General features: G+C 35.8%; 1 protein-coding gene across 1 annotated transcript in view; it reads left to right on the plus strand.

Moving 5' to 3' along the window:
* The first annotated feature begins 860 nt into the window (after positions 1-860).
* LOC140149113 (rho GTPase-activating protein 45-like) overlaps positions 861-24,076 on the plus strand; it is a 151,539-nt gene continuing 128,323 nt past the window's right edge. The window contains 1 exon segment of the mRNA XM_072171285.1: positions 861-1,568. Within this exon segment, the coding sequence (XP_072027386.1) occupies positions 1,419-1,568 (150 nt within the window). The 5' untranslated portion in view covers positions 861-1,418.

Below are 24,076 nucleotides of genomic sequence, written 5' to 3' on the forward strand. Positions count from 1 at the left end.
TTACTTGTACGTATTGGGGGTAACGTATCTGTGGTAACGTATCTGTGAAACCCTTTCCTACCTTTGTCTTAATCGTGCAAGTGTAAAAACTTACCGACCTAATCATGCTAATACCCATACTTGATCAGTCATCACACAATGTACTAAAGTCTGGTATGGTATTTGGCTTCATTTATCACAGCGTTTTTTCCGAGGGGAGAAGAATTTAGGTAACGTATCTGTGACGACATGAACGTAACGTCAGGACTTTTTGCCATTAATAGACCTGATTTTTTTACTTTGAAACCATTGTGTTATGTACCACATATATAATATAACTATGGAACCTGCTTGATCCATCACATATGAGAACATTCATCTAGCCAATTATTTTCACAGATTGTTATCCATCAGAAATATGGTAACGTATCTGTGAACAATATTGCGGAGACATAGTCTCAAAGATCTGTTGGAAAAATTTAATAACCTGTTGTGATGTTTTATACTTTATAATTAGGGCATGATACCAGCGATAAATCCATTACATGCGCGCATGTTTAGCGAGCAAGGACACATTATACGGAACGCACCTTGGCTGGCGACATGGGGGAAAACAATGGATATGCATAATCAGCTTTATTGTTTTATACTTTCTAGGCATGTTACAACCTCTAGCCCCATACATTTTAGAAAGCAACTCCTAAATATAAGTTATATTAATAAAAGTTATTTCTTTCTGACGAAACAAGTCTGAATACGACTTGAAACTATGGGCGACAAATATTTGGCTTTTCGAACACTTTATCGGAGAATGTACCTGTTATGAACTGTCAAACCTGACGGCCAATGTAGAAAATAGACTGGCAACACCAATGGCATGTGAAATTTGTTATCCTTTTCCGCAATGGTGTGAATTCCCATTGAAAACATTACGCTTCGCTGACTGAAAATAGTGAAATAAATCCAATTGACTGCCACAGACATGTACCCTGTTTTACCGTGATTTTTGATGCAGTTTTAGGAAGTAAGCGATCCAATTTTGGGACCTTGTCGATCGGGACTTTGACTACAGGAAAGGTAAAGTTGAAGCGATGATTTGCAACTGTGTGAAGCGAAATGCACTGGCAATGTGCCGGTGAACTTCTTGAAGTTTATGCAGTGAAACACCGGTGCTGTCCAACTTCACGAAGTGGGCTTGGTTTTGGTTTTACTTTTACGACTGTGGTATGTAGGCCTGAAACCACACAGCAGTGTACAAAACTGTACTACAAATATTGTACGTGTGTATGTGCATTATTAAACATCACTTGTAAAATGTTACAAATAATGGCCTAACTCTGCTTTAGAAATTATGTTGTGGAATTTAATGGTGTGCTCTACCAGTCCAATGTTGCAAGACGTAATAGTACACAACCAGTAACTGATTGATACCTGGGACCATGTCAGCAGTTGGAAGAAAATTATTTTCTGGATCTAAGAAATTAAAGAAGGGACCTGTTTATAGTCAAACATCGGATGGAGAAATAACACCAGAAAGTCCAGGCAGTGGTGGTAGTGTGCATGGGGTTAGACTGTCAGCTGGTTTCACAGTAAGTTTTGATTGGAGAAAAAAAATCTATACTATAGACATGATAGAGAGAGCAATGAAAAGTAAACAGGTTATGTGACCTGTGCAGCTGTGTGTTGTAATTTTACATTTGATTTTTTGCTGTTTATAATTTTAATTTATCCCCATTTCCAGTGAATTTTGAAGAATTGCTGGCATTGCCCTTCCTTGCTACACTTAATTATTCATCTAAATTTAAAAATAGGCAAATAGTGGTAATAGGCCTAGATTTTTAATGAAATAAATGTCCAACTGGGAGTGGGATGACCATTAAAAATACTCGAGCTTTGGAGAAATCATAATGAACTTAAATGAAGCATGTTTTTTTATATTTTTTGGACAACAAATCAAAATTTTGGTCAACTGTACTATCTAGGCCAATTGTTTAATAGTTTTTAATAATTGTAGATCTAAAGAACTCTTCAGATCTAGTGGTACATGTAGGTCTTGGCCGGGGGGTGGGGGTGGGTGTACATGTTCGTTGCTCGGAAGGCGAGACCCCGACATACTGATACCGCTCTAGAGGGTCATTTTTTGCAAGAAATCCCTAAATATGGGTCCCAATTTGAGAAAAAGTGATCAAAATTGTTAAATCAGCCAATTTTTTAGGTAAAAAAAATCAAATATGCATCCAGATAATTGGTAAAAATCTGTCAAATCAGCCATTTTTTTATGTAAAAACTCCTTAGACATGAGCAGGGGTTTCAGAGTTACAGTACTACAGTACACCCCCTGGCAAAATGTAATTCAAGTACCCCCCAGCCCCCCCCCCCCCCCTTTGGTCTACATGTAGTAGGAGGGCTTTTTTGTGAACTTGATCAACATAGAACTTTCTGAAATGATATTCACTAAAAATGACATTTGAACGCTTGAACGTTGAAAATGAGAGAAGCCTGCACTTGTGTGTAGTTTCATCTTTTTATTATTTTGTGCTTTCTTTGAATAAGCATTCATGCCGAATTGTGCCAGCAGCTTGACATAGCAACCAGTGTTTGCCACGGCCCACGACTCAGAATGATCGCATGGTTGTACTGAACAATGCAAGAGTTCCTGCTGAATAAAAATATAATATAGTTTTGACTTACAATTTATTGTTAGTTCTACATGGAGCAAAAGTACATCAAGAAAAAGCAGGGAAGTGAAAAGGTAGTCAACTTGTCGCTTGAATATGAACATAAATTTATCTCAAATTTGGGATTTAAAGGGAGATGCTGCCTAATAAAGGGAGAGTGACACTCCCTTTATAATACCAATCATTTAAGCTGAAAGTGTGATTTGTAAATATGTAACATGATGTACGTACATAAGCATTTGTTGTGATAAACTTTATGCAGTATAAGACATGCAGTGACAAAATTTAACAATACATGGTGACTTCCTGAAGTGTAAATATTCTGGTGTACCTTGCCTTGAATAGGACCTAAGGCAAGGCACATTCAATATATCAAAATATCAAAAATGTAGGTCGAATACAGTGTTGATGTACCCCAAATTTCACGCTATGTGTATCTCAACTTTATATTCCAGTAAATTGGCTCAAGTTCAAAATGCATTGATCAATGTTATTGTCATCATGACCAGCCTGCAGTGAAGACAAATGGAACATCAAATCAGGCAAACATTAAACATACAGTGTACACTTTTGTTGACAGAAATGATACATCGAATGCCAAAAACATGTATCCTATGTACAGTAGAATTGCAGTGACTGCACATCAACTCAACACAGATTTTGAAATAGCTTGAGAGTAAAAGTGTTTTTCATTTGTATAATTTTCAGGTGTTTTTGTTAATTTGTTTTTTGTTGTATGAATCTAATATACAAATTGTGTTAAACTAAGTTTATCATAGTAAAGGCAAGCAGTATTTAAAGTTAGAGCAGTTTCTGTACCATAGCTGAACCATGAGGCAGTATTGTGGTCAGGCCCGTACGCAAGGGGGGGGGTGCGGGTGATGCACCCATGCGTACATGCGTACGGGCCTGATTGTGGTACATATACATTGTACATTGTACAAGTTAGTTATTTATTGGTCACCATCTGGGTGTCACACTTTAAAACTATTAGGAGTAGCACCTCCGGTATTTTCAACTTTTTTCTTGTATTGTTTTCACAATATAAAAAAGACCCAAAATATGAATATTGACACTGGTTTTTATGGAGTGTCATCCCCGAGAAAAAAATATTCTTTCTTTTCTTTTTAATTTGACACCACCTGGGGATTCGTATCTTATTTAGTTTTTGAGATATTTAATTTCAAAAAGACACAATATATACCTGAGTGTCCCCCCCCCCCTGGTGAGGAAAATATTTTTATTATTATATTCTTTGCTTTTTTCTTTCATTTGACAACACAGGGGGTGGGTGTGGGGTGGGGTGGGGGAGTCTCCATCATGCCTTCTTGAAATTTTGTGATACTGTACATGACTCCATTTCAGACCAAAAAGCAAGTGGGTGAAGACTAGGCTGAGACCATATTCGAAAAAGACCAATTAAAAAAAATGCAAAAAAAAAAAAAAAGAAAAGTAATACCCAAAAGAACATAAAAAGAATTTTGCAAGTCGTTTTTTTTTTCAACCATTCCAAAATGTTGTGACAGTATGTAGGTTGAAGTAGAATGTTTTGTACAGTATGTAAGTTATATATTTTTACTTAGTGGATGTTCCAGTCGACTCCCTGGCCTCTGATGAGCCTTTTAAATTAATCACAGGGCTTTAGAGTTTTAAACCAGTAACCCTTAGTGAATGTGATCAAATCCTTTGCAGACTGCGCGTGACATTTAGCAGTTTAATTAACGCACAGCTATCTACAATTCTACATACAAGTAATCATCTTATCAGTTTTAATATCATACAGGTAGAATACTTTGCTATATGCTACCAACCAATTTTGGAACTTATAGCAAATTGCAGGAGTGGAAAACAATGGACATTTCCCAGGAATTTAACAAAAATTTCATTTCGGGTGCCCCAAAAGGACTTGTTGTGGAAAACTTTGCCAAAAATTGTTTTAGGCCAAGGAAAGTCGATTTTGAGTTTCCCATCACCCGCCCTCACTTCATTTTCTGACCCTCACTTGAATTCATTATTGTGATTTCCCAAAAAATACCAATGAAAACTGGTTATATTTGCAAAAAAAATTATGAATATCCCTTTATTTTTTGTGGAAAAATCAAAATCAAAACATACATTTTGCTGTCAACCTTGCAGACTCTTTGTAATATACTTTTGAATCTCATTTGGGCTAAACATCCATCTTCAAGTGAGTGAGCAGCAAATAACAACACATTTTACATGCGTGTTGGTCATATAATGAAAGGCAGACAAATAATGAATAATGAAAAAGTTACCTCACTTGTTTTCAGAAATTATGTGACGGGAAACTCAAAATTGACTGTTAGGGGCCTTAAAAGGCCAAAATATGTGATAATTATTTAGTTTGCCTTCATGTAAGATAGTATGCATATAACAGCATAATATAACAGGATGAGCTGGCTGTATTGGCTATAAAAAAAAGCAGAAAAAAAAGCTTCAACTCAATCACATGATAACACCAGGTGTATGAAATAAAAATAACAATAAAATTAAATGCTAGAAAAAACTATTATACTTTATGATTTACAGAAAATATATAGAGCCAGTGGAAACCATTTTGAATTTTTGGCCCCACACAAATGTGTAGGGCTTATGTTATCATCCAAATGGCTGTTTGGCTGCCTGGTTGTGCAGAAGCAAATTCATTAATCCACTCTGCAGCTCCCAAGCAATAACCGCTAACTTCAAACTTGGGATGGTGATAGTATATGGTGGCCTGATGTGCTGTATAGATTTGTGTTATGTTATTTGCATATTTTTTAATATTAATGAGCTGATTTGCATATTTTGCCTACATTTTCATTAATCCACTCTGCAGCTTAAACGCAATAACCGACCGATCAACTTCATTATTATGTTTTCAGGGTTATTAGGAGTTAAGAAAACCTAATATAATGATAATATTGGATGGCTTATTTCGCATGATACCATAACATATCGGATTCGTCATACAAATATTGCCATTGGCTCGTCCGATATTTTTATGACTCATCCGATATGTTATGGTATCATGCTCAGCCATCCAATATTACATCAAACTTGGTATGGTCGTATATGGTAGCCTGATGTGCTGTATAGTTTTGTTTCATGTTATTTGTGTATTTTGCCTACATTTTCATTAAATTAATCCACTCTGTGGCTTACACGCAATAACTGAATAGCTTCAAACTTGGTATTGCGATAGTATGGTAGCCTGATGTGCTGTATAGTTTTGTGTCATGTTATTTTCTTATATTATTTGTAATTTACAAACCTTGTTATTTACACACATTTGTGTTGTGGCCAGTACTGGCCACATTAATTATGAACCATGTAATTTTAGTTGAATGTATTGATTAGTTGATTTGTGGGAAAAGTATCATGCTCTTAACTTCTTAGTGATAATTTGATCTCAATATTAACAAGCATGGGCATTTTGAAGCTGGTATTTGGTAATACAAATGAAGCATACAATATCAGATTCACAAAACAGATGTTTTATGTTTATGAGTACGACAGTCAAATTTAAAATGATGAACTATCTATACTGGCATGCTTTCGGCATGATTATAGCATATGACAGCTCACACCTGAGTGATTTAATTACTGGTGTTGCATATAATTTACAGATTATATTATCTCTGGAAACTCAACTTTACTCTGGCATTGATCATGAAACTAGATGATGAACAAAAAAAAAGCAGTAAAAAGCATTGGAAATCTCTTAGGTCTGTTTCAGATTCAGTTGATTACCTTTGAAGTACATTTTGAAAAATTTCAGGCAAAAGCAACAATTAAAGTTCAACAAACCTACAAAAAAATACAATAGCAACAAAGGTTGCTTTCAGTCTTAGCACTTCTTTTTGTCATTGTGTTTTTTATTGAAAAAAGCAAACAACAGAAAAATTGGAACAAGCATACAAAAATCATTTGCAGAGTACATATGATATTATGAAAGCCAATATAATTCATAGGAAAATTAGAAAAAATATAAATTTGCTGCAGATAGAAGGGAAAATAAAGAAAAAAGATAGTAAAAAGGAAAAAGAAGAAGAACTAGTGGCAAATGGTGGTCATAGACCACAAACCTAGCTGGGGCGTGTTGGTTTTGTGGAGGTATCTGACCCCTGCAAAATGTTCCAAAAATGTTCCCCTGGTCATCAAGTTTGTTGTCACCGGTTTGAGCCCCGCACTTTACAGATATCCAGGAAATGCATTTCTAAAATTTGACCTCTGCATGACCTTTGACCTGACCCATGCAAAATATTCCCTGGTCACGAGATTTGTTGTCACCGAGTTTGAGCCCCATACCCCTTACAGATGGCCAGATAATGCAATTGTAAGATATTACCCCTTTAATGACCTTTGACCCCAATTCTGTATGCAAGTTATAGGCGTGTGGTATAGCCGATGCATATATGCAAATGACGCATTGTACTATATAATATGTGGCAGAAGAAGCATTTTGAAGGTATTTGGTTAAATACTAGAAATGCCCCTTAATGACCTTTTGACCTACATTCTGTTTAGACCGTATGGGCACTGGATATAGCCGATACATATGTGCAAGTTACGTAACTGTAGGGTGTAACATGTAGGAGGAGAAGCATTTTGAAATTTATTGCCAGAAAGAAGAAAGAAGAAGAACTAGTGGCAAATGGTGGTCATAGACCACAAACCTAGCTGGGGCGTGTGAGGGTTGTGGAGGTATCTGACCCCTACAAAATGTTCCAAAAATGTTCTCCTGGTCATAAGGTTTGTTGTTACCGAGTTTGAGTCCCACATTCCTTACAGATGTCCAGCCAGAAAATGCAATTTTAAGATTTGAACCCAGATGACCTTTGACCTGACCCCTGCAAAATGTTCCAAAAATGTCCCCTGGTCATTAAGTTTGTTGTCACCAAGTTTGAGCCCTGTATCCCTTACAGATGTACATTTCTAAGATTTGACCTCTGCATGACCTTTGACCTGACCCCTGCAAAATGTTCCCCTGGTCATGAGATTTGTTGTCACAGAGTTTGAACCCCATATTCCTTACAGATATCCCAAAAATGAAATTAGAAGATTTGACCCCAGATAACCTTTGACCTGGCCCCTGCAAAGTGTTCCAAAATGCTCCCCTGATCATTAAGTTTGTTGTCACCAAGTCTGAGCCCCATACCCCTTACAGATGTCCAGGAAATTCATTTCTAAAATTTGACCTCTGCATGACATTTGACCTGACCCATGCAAATTGTTCCCCTGGTCATGAGATTTGTTGTCACCGAGTTTGAGCCCCATACCCCTTACAGATGTCCAGATAATGCAATTGTAAGATTTTACCCCTTAATGACCTTTTGGCCCCAATTTTGTATGCAAGTTATAGGCGTGTGGTATAGCCGATGCATATATGCAAATGACATCATTGTACTATATAATATGTGGCAGAAGATGCATTTTGAAAATATTTGGTTAAATACCGGAAATGCCCTTTAATGACCTTTGCCCCAATTCTGTTTAGACACTATGGGCACTGGATATAGCCAATACATATGTGCAAGTTACGTGAATTGTAGGGTGTAACATGTAGGAGTAGAAGCATTTTGAAATTTATTGCCAGAAAGAAGAAGAAAGAAAGAACGGATAGCAAATAGTATTTAGCTCGGGGGTTGAAAACCCCCAGCTAGGTAAAGAACGGACAGAAAAACAGGACCTAGCTCGGGGGGTTGTAAACCCCCCAGCTAGGTAAATAAATAAATTTAGCATATAACTTGACACAGTGACACTCACAGTACCAGTCTTTTTTACATGTATGCATAAAGCACTGCAACTAATTACAAAGTAAAAATGTTGTAAATTTTATGTTTTTTTTTTTATGACACAGGTGCAGGCTCTAGTTTGTTGAATTTGAATAGAAATTAAGTGATATTTTTCCAAAATAGTAAACTGATGGTATTTAGTAAATGTGTATGTAATTTGCAATTTATTGTGGATATTTGCATCATCATACCTGGGGGTAGAAATGACAAGTTAGGGGGCTATTCCTGTTTACTTCTGGTACATTCATTACGTAATGATAGCTAATGATCTTTGAAGGCATATATATACCGGTAGGCCTTTTAATAATTTCACCTGCAAGATATGGTGAGAATATTCACTGATATTAAAAGAACCTAGTGGATTTACCTAATTAGCACCGCTTGCCTAATAAGTGCTCACTACAAACATTTTCAAGTTACAATGTTTTTACATGCCCCCATTTTGAATCATTTTTACCATCATAACGTTTAAGAATAAAATTATTTTTAACTTCAGATCACTGTATTTTGAATGTGTCCTATACGTAAATTCTTCATTGTGACTGCCATTTCTTTTATTTTGTAATTAGCGCTTCCAAAATGGCTGACTTAGGTCAGTGCAGTGTTCCAATAACTTGGATGAAAATCTTGCTCTCCCAGTTCCAATCAAAGAAATTACAAAAATATTCAAGAAATACTGGGAAATTTAAATGTTGCCATCTTTATATGGGAAATGTAGGCTAGTTTATCTCTGCAGGAAAGGGATGTTTTCCTAGGCCTAGTAAACACAAACACATGGATTGAAATTGAAACTTGAAGCTAATTAAGTAAAGTTTCTTGAAGTACAGACTGGATGTAGCAACCTAGGTTGTACTTGACACTCATATGCCATCATCATATCAGCACAATGGTTTAAACTGCAGCACACTTCATGTACCATATTTAATACATGCTCACTGACAAAAACAAAAGGTCAAACTAGACCATTATTTTGTACAGCTCTTGTGAACTACATGTAGACATAGGAATGCAATTACTTGACAGAAGTTACCCATCTTATTTGTTTCATCAACTGGACAAATGGGCAGTCATTTGGATGGACATATCATTTTATCATGGCAGGTGAAAACCAGAATAGTGTTTGGACTACCATCTTGGACAAGGTACCATACTAATGTTTATATTGAATTGTCAAAAATAACCCATCAAGCCATTTTTTTCTAGTTTAAATGTACAGAAGAATATACGGGAAATATGGTATGAGATCTAATCACAGCTGCAGCATGGGATCTGACGAGCTGCTGACTTTGTTATTGGCCTATGGGCTGCAGATAGGAAAATGTAAGGAAAGGAAATTCTCAAGGCATAATTGAAGTCTTTCAAAAAAGCACGTACTGGTACCATAGTAGCTCATTAATTGATGGGTGGTATTTATATGATAGGGTTGCATGATCTCTTCAGAGGTTATTTTGCTTATCACATTAAATTAACATTTATCAAATAGGCCTACATCATTTTAATGACAGCATGCATAATGGTACAAGTATTTTATATATAAAGTTCTGTGTTACCCTTTTTTGCCAAAAGCTTGAAATTGATACCCTTATCGCGCCTGTGCATGCCACAAAACCCCTTTTTGACGTTTTTCTGCTCGAGGATGACTTAAAGTTTAATTTAAGTGTCCCCCCAACATCTTGACCACAGTGAAACCTCCATGAGAGATGAAAAGGTGGTGTATTCTTATCAAAAAAGCGTGTCCCACAGACAAAAAAAATTATGTAAAAAAAAAACCCTATAAAAAAAACGCATCCCGTATTAGGTTTTTAACTTCAGAAGGGCTTTGAGATGAACTATTAAATGAAGATTTCCTTATCAGTCCATGAAACTTTCAACACAGTAATTGAATGCTTTGATTTGCCAGATACTAGCATGTAGTCCATGTAGTCTTAAATTCTACATACACACATCTGGTCCAATATTATTATTTGTGAATATGCTGTGTGCTATGCTTTTAGCAAGTTTTGGTGTAGTGAAAAGGGCACCAGATATGACCTTCCTTTTCCAATTTTAAAGTGCAATGGTGCAAATCCCACCTTAGTACTGTAGTAGGCCTACATGTACTGATCCCGGGTCTCTCTCTATACAGTCTACACAGAGAAGTAATTATACCACATCAAATTCAGATTGGGACAAAGAATTTATATCATAAATTATTTGTTGACAGTGTTTACATGGTACTGGTAGTCGACTTCAGAACTAATTGTGAATTTGAATTTTACGCCATTACTTGCTTTATGCTTCAAATAACCACCATAAAAAACATTATGAAAAAAATCACAAAAAGGTTCTGATTTACTGATTTACAATTACATAAAAATTTGATGTAATTGTAAATCAGTAAATCAGAAAAGGGCACCTGATATGACCTTCCTTTTGCATAGTTTTTACAGCATCTATTGGTAAGCAATTATGCTCATGATCTACTCCAGAAAATGTTTTCTCTTTTTTATATAATTTGGTCTATTTCCGATTTATGCATCATTTTGTGAAGATTGGGGTGTGTGATTTTAAAAAAGTTCCTTAAATCAAGACAAATTACCAAAAATATTTGTCAGGAATCAGTTTAGATGGTATTTTGAGACAAAGTTGGTCTTAAAATTGTATTTTTTTGTGAGTTTTCTTTAAGAACTTTATGATTAGTTATTTTTCTAGCAAAATTCACAGAAATGGGTTTTTTTTCACTGAGACTGTAGTCGCAGGATGATGACTACCAAATTATGGGGTTGGCAATGCTGTCTGCATCCATAGTCTACATCTAGTTTAGGGTATTCAACTTGCATGCACCAATGCTTGCCTAAGTATGGCCTAAGCAAGCTAAGATGGAAAGAACATCAGAACCCCATTGGATAATCCTTCAAGCAAGAATAGACCAGACTGAGAAAATCCCTTCCAAGTGTAGCACTTAAAATGTATTTACCTTTTCCACTTCAGATTGATCAAAGAGCAGCCCATTGTAATTCTACTGATTCTGTTTGTACTTTTTGTTCTTTATTGTCCACAACTATTTCTCACTTTAATTCTATATTGCCTAGCTATATTTGATGGATTGAGTAAGCCTGGTTTTTGCAGTGAATATCTTTTGTTTTTGTAAAGATGGTAAAATGGTCATTACTTGTAATAGTAGTAATTTAATCAAGAATTTCTTATCTTCTCTGACAATATATATATATCCATCATGATTTCTGATTCTACAACTTCAGGCAGGTGGGTCCTCAATAGCATATTATTAAGTTGGTGTCTGTTGCTCTGTTTACCTTTTGCCTGGGTGTCTATTTCTTCTTCCATGGTTTACCCAAAGAACTGGAAAATCAACCTATGGTTGGCCAGCAGACAACAAAAAAGATATAAAGGCCATCACCCTTTTCCACGTGATCTGCCATCTTGTGGGTATTGCTGTTCTGCATGTCATGCGTTAGACATTACACCCCCGATTACGCGGAAGGTGCAGCGCGTGATGCACCTCTTTAGTCAAGCGTCGACGCGGTGATCTTTGCAACAAGGCACTCCGTACCCACAAGATGGCGGCATTGACGTCACAATGACTACCTCTATTGAGTATTTGAGGTAATGTGATGTCACATACACCATTTTGTACATAGGTATCTGGGCCTTTTTTGATGCCTTCAGCATTTGATCCGTCATGTACAGTTGTAAAGCAGTGCCAGCACACGATACCACAGAGTTGTGTGCCGGGGTTGTATGATATGCTGTGTGTATTCAAAAATTGATTTGTATCCAATAATATGGCAAAATAAGGAATAACCTCTTAATAAAAATACACACTCGTTGTTTTTATTGTACATCTCTATCTTAGTGTATAGTTACACATTAATTTTGTACAATGCTAACATTTTAATGTGCACACACCTGATGCGTTTGGACGAATCAGTGACTGAGCAATTTTTAATAATGGACAAAGGAGGTAAGAGAAGGAACCAGTTTGGAGTTGGACCTTTAAAGTTGTTGCACATCGTGTACTGTATCATGCTTTTTGAACTTAATTTTTCTGCAGAGGTTAATGCTAAATTGTAGATAATGTTGATTTGTATAATTACATTGATTATACATTAATCTGAAAAGCACTATATCGTATTCAATAATAATTGCACTTCAATTTGCTTTTTATTACTTTTTATTGTATTTAAATGATATATTTATAGATCATGTGGATAAATCAATTATTGACAGGATGAATAGCATGATACATATTTTCATGTAACTGATATATAATACAAAAATCCATACTTTGTTCCTGCCCAACCTTGCATATCCTATTGATATTTTAGTTATTTCCATCATTTCATTTGTGAAGACAAAGTTCCATGCTATTGCTACAGGTTACATACAATTGAATGATCAAAGTTAATGTGACTCTGAAAATGCTGGTGTATGAGTTATAATTTTATTCTAGAGGAGGAGGGTGTAATATTTGAAGTGACGGTTGCCGAATCAGCAAGTTGGTGGCCCAATTGGGATTTATGGAGCATGGTCGATATTATAAGGTATGCTTCAAATGGGATCAGACCTTCACCAACTACTTCGGATAATGTTGTAATTGGGAACAATATAGTTTGACCGAAGTGAAATCACTGCTTACTTATGATATCAATAATCCAGGATGATGTTCAACCATTGAAATTTAAAATATTGAAATTATTGATGGTTCAACAGTGTTGTTTTATGAAAACAGAGAAGATGTAATTTACTGCATCTTCTCTCTGATGAAACTTGAATTTTGTTGTCTAACAGTCTAAAATATGTTTGCAAGTATAGATACTGGATCATCCCTGGTTTGTTACCAAAGGAACTGGCAAAGGTGTGTTAAGAGTTCAGTTACCCCAATATCTGTGGTTACCCTAACTAAAATCAATCATTGACCTTCGCATCAACATTAATGTGCAGGAAAATACCTAAAAGGTAACAATCACATTACTGTTTTTAAAAAGATGTGCCATTTGCAAGTGATGCCGTTCCACGAATCCTTTACACTGAGGTGGCGCCGCTGCTCCCTTTCACCAAGCAAAAGTACAATTGGTATCAGTGATCACAAATCATGAATATTTAATGAGCCCTATCAGGTGATAATAGCCCAGAGTTTTCTAACCATAGATAGCCACTTTGTGTTATGCATTGTCCTCACTTATTGGATTTTCTTCCCAATCCAATAAATGTTAACTTAATTGGCATTATACCATCACTGTACCTGCAGGAGTTATTGGGCTTTGCTAGTGATCTGGCTCAGACGTTCAATTGATTCTTTCCAAAGATCACATATTTGAGTAACTTTGTCGGAACAAGTGTGTATAGGAGAAGTGACACTTTAATGACTGGTTTTTATTTCACTGTCTGTGGATGGGAGACTGTGGGCATGGATCTTTACTTATTGTGATGAAAGCGGATCTTCCTTGTGTTTATAGCGTGTATAATGATTCAAAGTGGTTTTAAAGAGACGCCAATGATGATTCAGTGTTTATACATGTAGAACTTCACTTTTTCCAGCAAGGATCATGGAGATATCATTACCAGTCAATCTTCATGATTGCTTCCTCCTTCTGTACTAATGTATATAAAGAATTACCAAAAAGTCTTCTTGTGCACAAAGGAACAGCCAGTCTTTCTTAACATTTGAAATTCCATTTTTGAATGAATGGATAAAATACATGAGGAATGTTAGATTCATCACTCTGGATTAATCATGTATCATTACAATAAAGTGATGTTCTATATAACAGACCATCAGCCAGAAGAGCCATACATAGGCAAACAACCTGAAGAACCTTATGTAAGTACACATACATCAAAGTTTACAAATTTGTTGGCATTGGGAAGTGATATTTGTTGTTCAAATTGATCTGTTTTTCCAACTTTCAAACTTACTCATGATATAAAGTTGTGAATGGTTAATGGCTTCTGAATTGAGATTTCTGCAAAAAGTTCAAATAATTTATGAAGCTGCCAGTATCTCTCAAGCAATTTAATCAGTTTATTGTATTTTTTAATTTTTTTAATTGTCATTTTCGTGTAACACTTCAACTTGAGTCTTGATTGAAGGTGGCACTGAAGCAAATGGGGAAAAAGTTTCAATATTAAGTTGTCAAATAAACTAATTGATATGAATGTTAAATCTCAAAGTGATCTAAAATAATCCTACAGGTGTTTAATATTATTGACAGGTTCCTTGAAACTTTGAAGTCATCACAAGTCTGGTATCTCAGTCTTGACTCATTTCATTGCACTATTTGTCGCCCATCTAATTAAAATCATAATTAATTGTAGTTAAACAAGCTTATTAATTAAATGGTTGTTAACAAACCATAGAATGATGAATTGGATATGTGCAATGATAGTGCTAGATGATCAAATAACATAAATGAACCAAAAATAATGAAGAACTTGGAAACAAAAATTGTACTTTGGCTAAATAAATCATCATATAACTCTTTCATTTAACATTATGATTATAAATATTTATTTCAATTATTTGCAAAACAAAGAAGTAACAACAAATAACAGTACATACGTTTACGCTTCTAATAAATCGTAAAAGCAAGTAATTCAGGATGAGTGTCAAATTCAGGTAAAAAATTAATTATGTAATGTTAGTTTAATAAGCTAGAATATGAATATTTTCCCCCAGTATAGGCTTTTATCCCCATCCAAAGTATCATCAGTGACTTTGAGTAAAGTACATGATGAACTTTACAAACACAGGTCTTTACATCTGGACATATTTTTAGTCTTAACATCGTGAATATTCATGACACTATAATTAAAGTTCTTAGTACTCACATTACTCGGAAGTTCTAAACATTACGATGATTTCAACAACATGTTAAGTTCATTCAAAAGTGATTTTGTCATTTGTGTGTTTGACTTGATGGAATAACTACTGTTTTGAAAACTTTGTCTAAGTGTCTATGATTCCAAAATGTTGGTAAGTGTGCTGCATGAAAATAATTTCTGAAGTGGCAGGAGGGGGTATTGTATTTTACCCCCTATTTTGTACCCATACATTTGTACTGGGGAGAATCTATGATATGTTTCCTGCATTTACATAGACCTACATGGATAACTACCAGTAAACCAACAGGTCTTAACCTAGTATTAGAATGATATTAAATGTTGGGCACTAATGGCTTTCAATGATAATGGTCAGTTTTGGGCAGAAATTGACCATAAATGGGCACCAATGGTTTTCAGTCACAACGGTCAGTTTTTGACGGAAATTGACCATAGGAGAAAATTGTTAAGTATTTTTTTTTTCAGAATTGAATATGAAACCAAAGTATTTCGGCATTTAGCAAAAAATAAAATTTTCAGGGGTGAGTCCCTAATAACCCCTGCCATAGCCTATTCCTCGGTTTTGCTCCTAGTTTTGTCACAGTTTCACAAAATGTGCAGAAAATTTTAATAGCACCCCTGGCATCTCTGATGTATGTAATTACTAAATACAGTATATGACTGCACAGGTTGTTGTGGAAATGATAAGAATGTATTTAGGAATTTCACCACATTGTTAACCTTGACTTTGACATGAGTATCTGCCAAGGAACCTAGGGTTGAGGTGGTACAAACAATGAACTGATACATATGAATGGAAAGCAGGTATGAGGGAAGGAATGTGATTCAAACACTTGCCTCCTTTACATTTTACCTGTATTAACCCTAACACTGACCCAGGTTTTTGCTATCGGAAGTCACAGAAGATCCGAAAAAGTGAAAAAGAAGAATTTTTGACTTGGCACCCCCGGGATTCGAACCTTTGACCCCCTACGTGTCAACCGCATGATCGCGGACCGGGAGCTACACGGGTTATTGCTGCCCGGCCAGCAATTCTGTGAGCATTTGACACTTAGGGTGATTGCGTCATCGCAGACCCTGGGATGCATGCATGTGCAGAAATTTTCATTGTGGTATTCTGTGGTATTTATGGGTGTAAGGGTTAATGAAGTACATCAAGAAGTAGGATTGTTAAGATCCTGATTTGAGTTAAAACATTGCTGTGATGTGGAATAAGGGAAAGAAAGAAATCCCACAAAGCTCAATATCTTTCTTTTCAAAGAATAAAAAAATTAAAATTCTATTCCTGCATGCACATATAGCTTTGTTCTCAACTAAAAAAAATGAAATTGCATCTAGCACATTAGTAATAGGAATGAAAATTTAACGTTTAACTGGACATTACAATCAACAACAACAAGACTGCCGCATAAAGTAAACATAAATCGTTGTAAATCATTGATTGTATGCATTTATATTTATATGCAAGAACATTGTTCAATGATACTGTTTTTCATTAAGATTCACAATTTATTAACTTATACAAACAGTGTGTTTTCTTACACAGTGAATTTGGGTAAAGGGTGTTTTTGGCCTTGTAGTGTGATTGTGATCCACAACACTTAACATAACAGCCTTTTTTTGAAGAAATAATTTTCTCCTATATGTAGGAGCCACAGAATTAAATACAGAGAATCGGGACTTGACTGCCATCTTGATACAGGCATGGAACAAATATTGGGGGTATTCGGTTTCCCTTGGAAAGCACTCGAGTCATTCGTTGTCATGCAAGCGCGACATGGATGATGGGCGCATTTGAGAGACGCACTTGATGCGACCTGCACGCAAGTACCAAGACGCTTCAGATGTGACGCAGAATTGTTTTCGTTTGTCTCCGTGCACCATCGGCAAGAACCCGAATACCCCAAATTTTCTCCTCATAGCTGACGGCACGATTGTCCGTTGTGGTATAGGGACTCCCGGTTCTCCTTCTCTAATTCTGTGGTAAGAGCACATAATCGTGCAGATATTATTACATTTATTGATGTACAAAGCTTATCATAGCTGTTGAGATATAGATAGTTTGTCAAGAGCAAATTAAACAGATAAGTGAAGTCAAGTGTAAATAGAGATGTATATATGGTGTTGCTGGTTACCTAGATAACAAGAAATCACTAGAAATGTGTTACAATGTACCGTAATGCCGGGGGAAGGGAGTTCTTAGTGGCAAGATGGGTGCGGGGTGTACAGCAGATTTGGGGTGCATATTCATGCTATATAAGAACTTGGTTTCAATTTTCAGAAAACTGGTTTAGAGATGGGTTGTTGTTTTTGCCCAAAATCTGGAAGAAGTGCAGATTCTTTGTTGTTGTTTTTTTAATTTGCAAAAATTGTCCAGAATTATTATTAGTATATTTTGGGATCTTTTTTTGTTTGTTGTTTTTGTCAAATTTTGCACATTTTATTTTGTATTTATTTATCATGAATATTGGCGTAGCTTCACACAGCTAGGAAGACGAACAAACAAGTTGTCAGACAAATAGTGATATGCACACAGTGTATACATCAAGACGTGATACAAATAGCGATATGCACACAGTTTATACATCACTGATTCAATAATACACAAATGAACGTGATGTGTTTAGCCACCACTCAATTGGTGAACTCTGAATAAGACTGGAGATCTCTGGTTTTAATATAAAAACTTAAATTTTACTGTAGTTAAAGCCAGGGGGGGCACTTCAATATGAAATGGATATAGGTGTAGGGCTGGTACTTTCGCACTAAGGGGCATTCGGTGAGAGCAAAATGTAAACAATATGGGGTCATTGGGTGAGAGCATGATTTTTGGCATTCGGTGAGAGCAAAATGTAAAAAATATGGGGTCATTGGGTGAGAACATGACCTTTTTTAAATGGAATCTTTGGGTGAGAGCGAAACAGCGCCACAAAACCTCAAAATTCAATTTCTAGTTTTAAATGGCTTCAAATTTCATTGTTTTTTTTTTTCAAAATAAGTAACAAAATCCGTGAAAAATTAAAGTTGCTGTTCAAATTGAACTTGTAAGGGTCTTTGGGTGACAGATCAAATGGAAAAATAGGGGGTCTTCGGGTGACAGAGTATGTGTTCGTAAAAAAATATGGGGTCTTTGCGTGACAGCGATGCTGAAAAAGGGGGTCTTAACAGCCCTACATACACGTCACCTCCAAAGCTGGAGTGTCCCCACCCGGAGTTCAGGCTTAGTCTTTCACATGGTATTTTAGTACAACATTGGGCATTACAATCATGCAAAAAGTAGAAATTCAACAAAAATTGAGGGCATTGCTGTGGGGCAAATCACACATGGCTTTAAGGCTTTAAACCCATATTTTTATTGATTGCAAGGGGGTTGCAGTGGTAGACCAAGTATATTGTAGCTACAATCCTGGCAAAATGGTTGGCACCCTTGTATTAACAATTGAAATGCATGCCCTATCAAAATTAGAAAGGCATGTGTAACATGCATGTGATATACATGTATCTGAAGCACAGACTCCCCCTTTATTCCACCCTTCCCCACTCCCCATCTTTCAATGTTGGAGGTCACATGGACCTGTGGGCAACATACTTCGTCCAACATTGAAATGGGGTAGTGTGGTAGGGGGGCAGGGATATACACCAAAAGACAAAGTGTGTCAACATTTTTTCCAGTATTGTAGGTCTTAGGTTGATTCCAGTATTATTATTGTGGGGGGGGGGGGGGGAAAATATTCCCTGGTCCTAAGCATGGAGCTCTACATGCTTTATAAATATCTGTCACCTGTTAGCAATGTGGGTATAATGTATGAATTTTGAGTCTTAGTATTTTGGGCATTATATATGGTTGTATACTGCCATTCCTGTAGGGTTTATGCTGCCATCTTGTGTTTCTTGATTATCCAGTGTGATGGAATTGTTTCACAGCATTCAACATTGCAAGTGAAAAACATCAAGGGAAAACTGATCTTCACTGAAAAGTAAAACATGATGAGTTCTAATTTAAATTGGTCATGGGTTTGCTGTAATTTCTCTAGGTTCAGTGAAAAGTGTAAATTTATGTTAGTTCCTAATTGGTCCTGCTGTCCTAGGATAATTGATCTTGATAATATTCAACATTTGTGATGATTATTGTGGATAAAGAGATGCACTGCAGTGCTAGGTTGCATAATGCGATTAATTGTTATAACCAACACTTAGTCACCTGAACACTTAGTGCTCCTGAGCTACATACAGTGCTCCTGAACACACAGTTGCCATGGAGAAAAAGAACTGGCAGCACAAGGGTTATGGTTAGCGTTTAGTGTACCAGGAGCAGTATGGTTAGGGGCTGTGCAATACTATCAGCCCCGGGGTAAAATTTCGAACGGCTCGCCAAAAATCGCTTGCCCCCTCTCGGCCCGCCAAAATCGCTTGCCCCCTCTCAGCCCGCCAAAAATTCTTTTGCCCCCCCTTGAACATGCCAAATTTTGGGATCCCAAATTCCAAACTTGAAATGGTCTAGATGTATGTTATGAAAGCAGCGAGCAGGAAAATTTGCATATTTAAGCGCTTCCGCACTGCTTTTCCTAAGCCTTTTAAAGCATTTTATTAAAGAGGTGCCCGTGAATGCGTGCCAAAAATCACTTGCCCCCCCCTCTCGGCTTGCCAAAATTGCTTGCCCCCTTTCGTCTCGCCAAAATTGCTTGCCCCCCCAATTTTACCCTCCCCAGGGCTCATAATTATTGCACAGCCCCTTAGTGCTCCATGAGTTTTCTGATTAAAATATTAAATATAGCTTCCCCACCTCGTACTCCATAGATGATTTGATTTTTTAAAGGCAACTGTTGAAATAATCAATAAAATCCTTAAAAAAGTGCATTAGGAGTTAACAAGTCTGGATTTTCTTTCTTTGCTTTTATAAAAAAACATTGTACAAAGTCAAAAAAGCTCAATTAAAAAAAACGTCTAGAGTGCACAGCCGCATTAACTATGTTCTAAAGGTACATTCTGTGGTATCAAAAATATTATAGTGCTTCAAGAGTACTACAAGCCTTAATGTTCCAAGAGCACAATGCTGAGTACAAATAACCATTAGTGCTCCAGGAGCACAAAGTGTTGATGATAACTCAGTTTTGCACATGGAAGGGAGCTCTGTGTGTGATTTCACCAGCATGTCACAGCTCTTGACTAGACATACATTGTGACATACATTTGTACATAACCCAACGTGCATCACCAATGTGCATAGATAACAGGGTCAGATTCTGGTATGTGCCATGCAGTAGAACTGTGAGTGAAGTTTAACACAAACATTCTGAACTTGCCCATGGGTTATGGGGCATGAGAGATATTTTAATGTTAAAGCATTATATTTCTAGCTTGAAAGCTCTTGAATCATGACCATACTGATGAATCAGTTTGTTGCCTGTTTTAATGGTTTCTTTTAATGTGGAAAGTGGAAACATGTTTGGGTCCTGATTGGCCAGGCTAAAATGCCTATAGGCATGCTTGCCTTGATGGAATCACAGAATTAAAGATGAAGATCACTGGAAAAGAAAGCTATTTGTTACAAATCAGTTAGTGTCAGAGGTTTATCAAATCCATAATATTATCACATTTCTTGTTCACTTGTTCGTTTTTGCTCTTTCTGAAGACATTCCACATACCAAAAGATGTGATATCTATTGCACCTCCCTCTCCATTTTAGGAATGTGCAATATCACATGGGTCAAGAGAGAGGTTGTGATTTCTTACACCACTTCCAACACTTTAATACTTACACATGTTCCATGCCAGGTGAATTAATGAATTTATAATAACAGTAAATGGGTTCAAGCATTCTCCCGGAGCGTTCTTTTCAGGATTACATTGTGGGGAAAGGAAGGGGCGAGGCCAAATTAAGGTGATTTAGCAGAAAATACAGGAGGGCACCACTACATGAGGTACTGTACCGTACATTTATATGAAATCAGATTGTAAGAGTATAAGTATAAAAAATTATGGAAATGAGACAAAATAATGTTAGAACAAAATGTTGATAAATTTCTGGATAATTAAAGGTTTTGTGAAGCTCAAGTTTAGCTGGTTGTCCTAGTTATACATATAGAGGGCAGCAGTCAGATGCATCACTCTGCATCCATCCACGAGCTGCACTTATCATAGTCATAATTAATTCAGCATATCTCTTGCTAGATTGTGATAACACCAGGTAAGTGCATATCACCGTTTACGTTAGCACGCCATCTGTAGTCCGATATGTGATGGTTACGTCAGATTCTGAGGAAATGATGATTTTTGGAACGTTGTTGAGATGCGCCTGACAGCAGGCAGGCTAGGCAAGCTGGGGATAGATAAATGGTTTGAGAAATTGAGGTGATCCCTTGTAGTCATAGATAATGGGCATGAAGTGATGGTTTGAAAACATGTATTTGAAGAAGAGCCGAAAGTTGAAATGCTCTCTTAAATAAAATATTGTTATCATAAGTATTATCATTATTGTTTTTGTGGTTTATATTTGAAGTCATCATAATTTTTTTACACAATTTGTAAAAATTTTGATTTTAAATTAAAAAACAATATAAAATGTAGAGAACTTTGGATTTATGAAGGAAAATCATGGTGCATTTTAGGAACTACTAGTACTTGGGGGAAAGTGTGTAATTATATCAATAGTAAATGAAGTTTGACAGTGTTCTATGTGCATGATTGGGATCATATTCTGTTGGGTAAGCCTGTAGGGGTGTGTATGTGTATTGGGGGAGGGTGGCTTTGCATGCATGTTTTTGTTTTATTTTATGGCTACCAGGGATTCTAATAATGGGTGAAGGTGTTCATTTCATATTGCTGGCCAGAGTGGGTTATGGTTAGCCTGGTCATCCCCAATTCATATCCTAGTCATCTTCAGTTACCTTAATCTCCTGAATGGTTAAGTTGCTAAATACTGTTTTTTTTTTTTGAATTTTGACCAATTTCACCAAAAATATTTGAAATTTGGGCCAAAATCTGGCTTTTTATGATTTTTTGAAAATCTGCATTTTTTACCATTTTTGGTGCAAATTTCTCAAAGTTGGTCGATATTCAAAAAATGAAAAAACGGTCCTAGATATTTTGATCTAGTTTTTAAAAATTAATAAAAAAAATTTGGCCCAAGAATTTTTTTTGTTAGGATGCACGAAAAAGAAGTGGGCCAAAAACCGTTATTTTTGGGATTTTGGGCCAAAAATGGCATTTTGGCCAAAATTTGACCTCACAGATGAACTTATCAAGTCTTTGCCATTCTAAATATGTATACTTGTATATACTTTAGACCAACAATTTAGAAGTTATGAGGGCCGAAAGTATCCATAATTCCAGGGTTCAGACCAACCTTAATGCCCGAATGATTCAGATTTGATTACTCTGGCATTTGTTTTCCTAATGAGTTTCTCTCTCTGGTCAATCATTGAAATGAAGCTGGTCCACATAACTATGCACTTGGATTTGTTGCTGCTGCTTTATAAGGCCCAAAAATATTGCTTGATTGTCCATAGATCCCCTCCGAGTCCTAAAGTTATGTTTTCCCAATACTTACAAACATTATAATTTAATTGATTCTACCAAAAATATACAAACATACCGTTCAGTTTTTCATGAATATTGTAGTTTTTACATTTTACAAGTGATGCTTGCATATTTTGTGACAAAATACATGTATAGGAAGGGTAGTTCTTTGAATATCCTATTTGTTGAGGTGCCCAAGTGGCCCAAACTCCACAGAAACAGGACTGTAGATAGATATTAGCACTTCTTCATAGCACATACCGTATTGGTCCGAGTATAGTCCCACCCGTTTTTTATGTGAAAATTTTTCACAATTTTTTTTTAAAAAAAAATATATTTTTTTTTTTTTTTTTTTTTTTTATTTTTTTTTTTGGAGTGTCCCTGGACCTAGACCTAGATGCTAGGATCATTCATGGTTGACCTAAAAAAAAAAAAAAAAAAAAAAATTTTTCAAGATATTTTGTATTTTTAATATGAAAATTGATACTTTGTTTTCATGTCATACTCTATTAATGATTTTAAAATGCATTCAAATTCAATGCATTTTGAAATCATTAATAGAGTATGACATGAATACAAGTTATCAATTTTCATATTAAAAATACAAAATATCTTTAAATTTTTTTTTTTTTTAGGTCAACCATGAATGATCCTAGTATCTAGGTCTAGGTCCAGGGACACTCCAAAACCGAAAAAAAAACTTATAAAAAAAAAAAAAAAAAAAAAAAAAAAAAAAAAAAAAAAAAAAAAAAAAAAATTTTTACAATTTCTGAAATTTTTTGATATTTGGGGGGCGGGATTATACTCGAACGTGGGACTATACTCGGACGAATACGGTAATTAAAGATGTGAAAATATTATATGTGCATGCATACTTTTAAATAACATGAAAGATTTTTTTGGAAGAAACACAAGAAAACAAACAAATTGATCCCTTAACAAAATCCCTTTTTTTTGCAATGTTCAAAACAAAATGTGTTCACATTTGACCTGCTTCTAAAAAATACATGGCTGATTCCAAGAAATGTTCTGTGATAAGTGTATTTCCAGATTATGCAGGATTGTACACAAGCATAAGAACAAATGCAGCTTTGATTTCTGGTTATTGCGCAGGTTCAACTTTAACATGTAGGCCCTCTAATTTTTTTAATTTTTTTTTCGTAAATATTTATCTCAATTCTGGGATTAAATATAATTTACTTTTTTTTGTGCTGAAAACAATTGCATTTCAAAGCAAACATTTTAAATCTGTTTGCATTTTAT

This window comes from Amphiura filiformis, chromosome 3, assembly GCF_039555335.1.
Source record: "Amphiura filiformis chromosome 3, Afil_fr2py, whole genome shotgun sequence".
NCBI lineage: Eukaryota > Metazoa > Echinodermata > Ophiuroidea > Amphilepidida > Amphiuridae > Amphiura > Amphiura filiformis.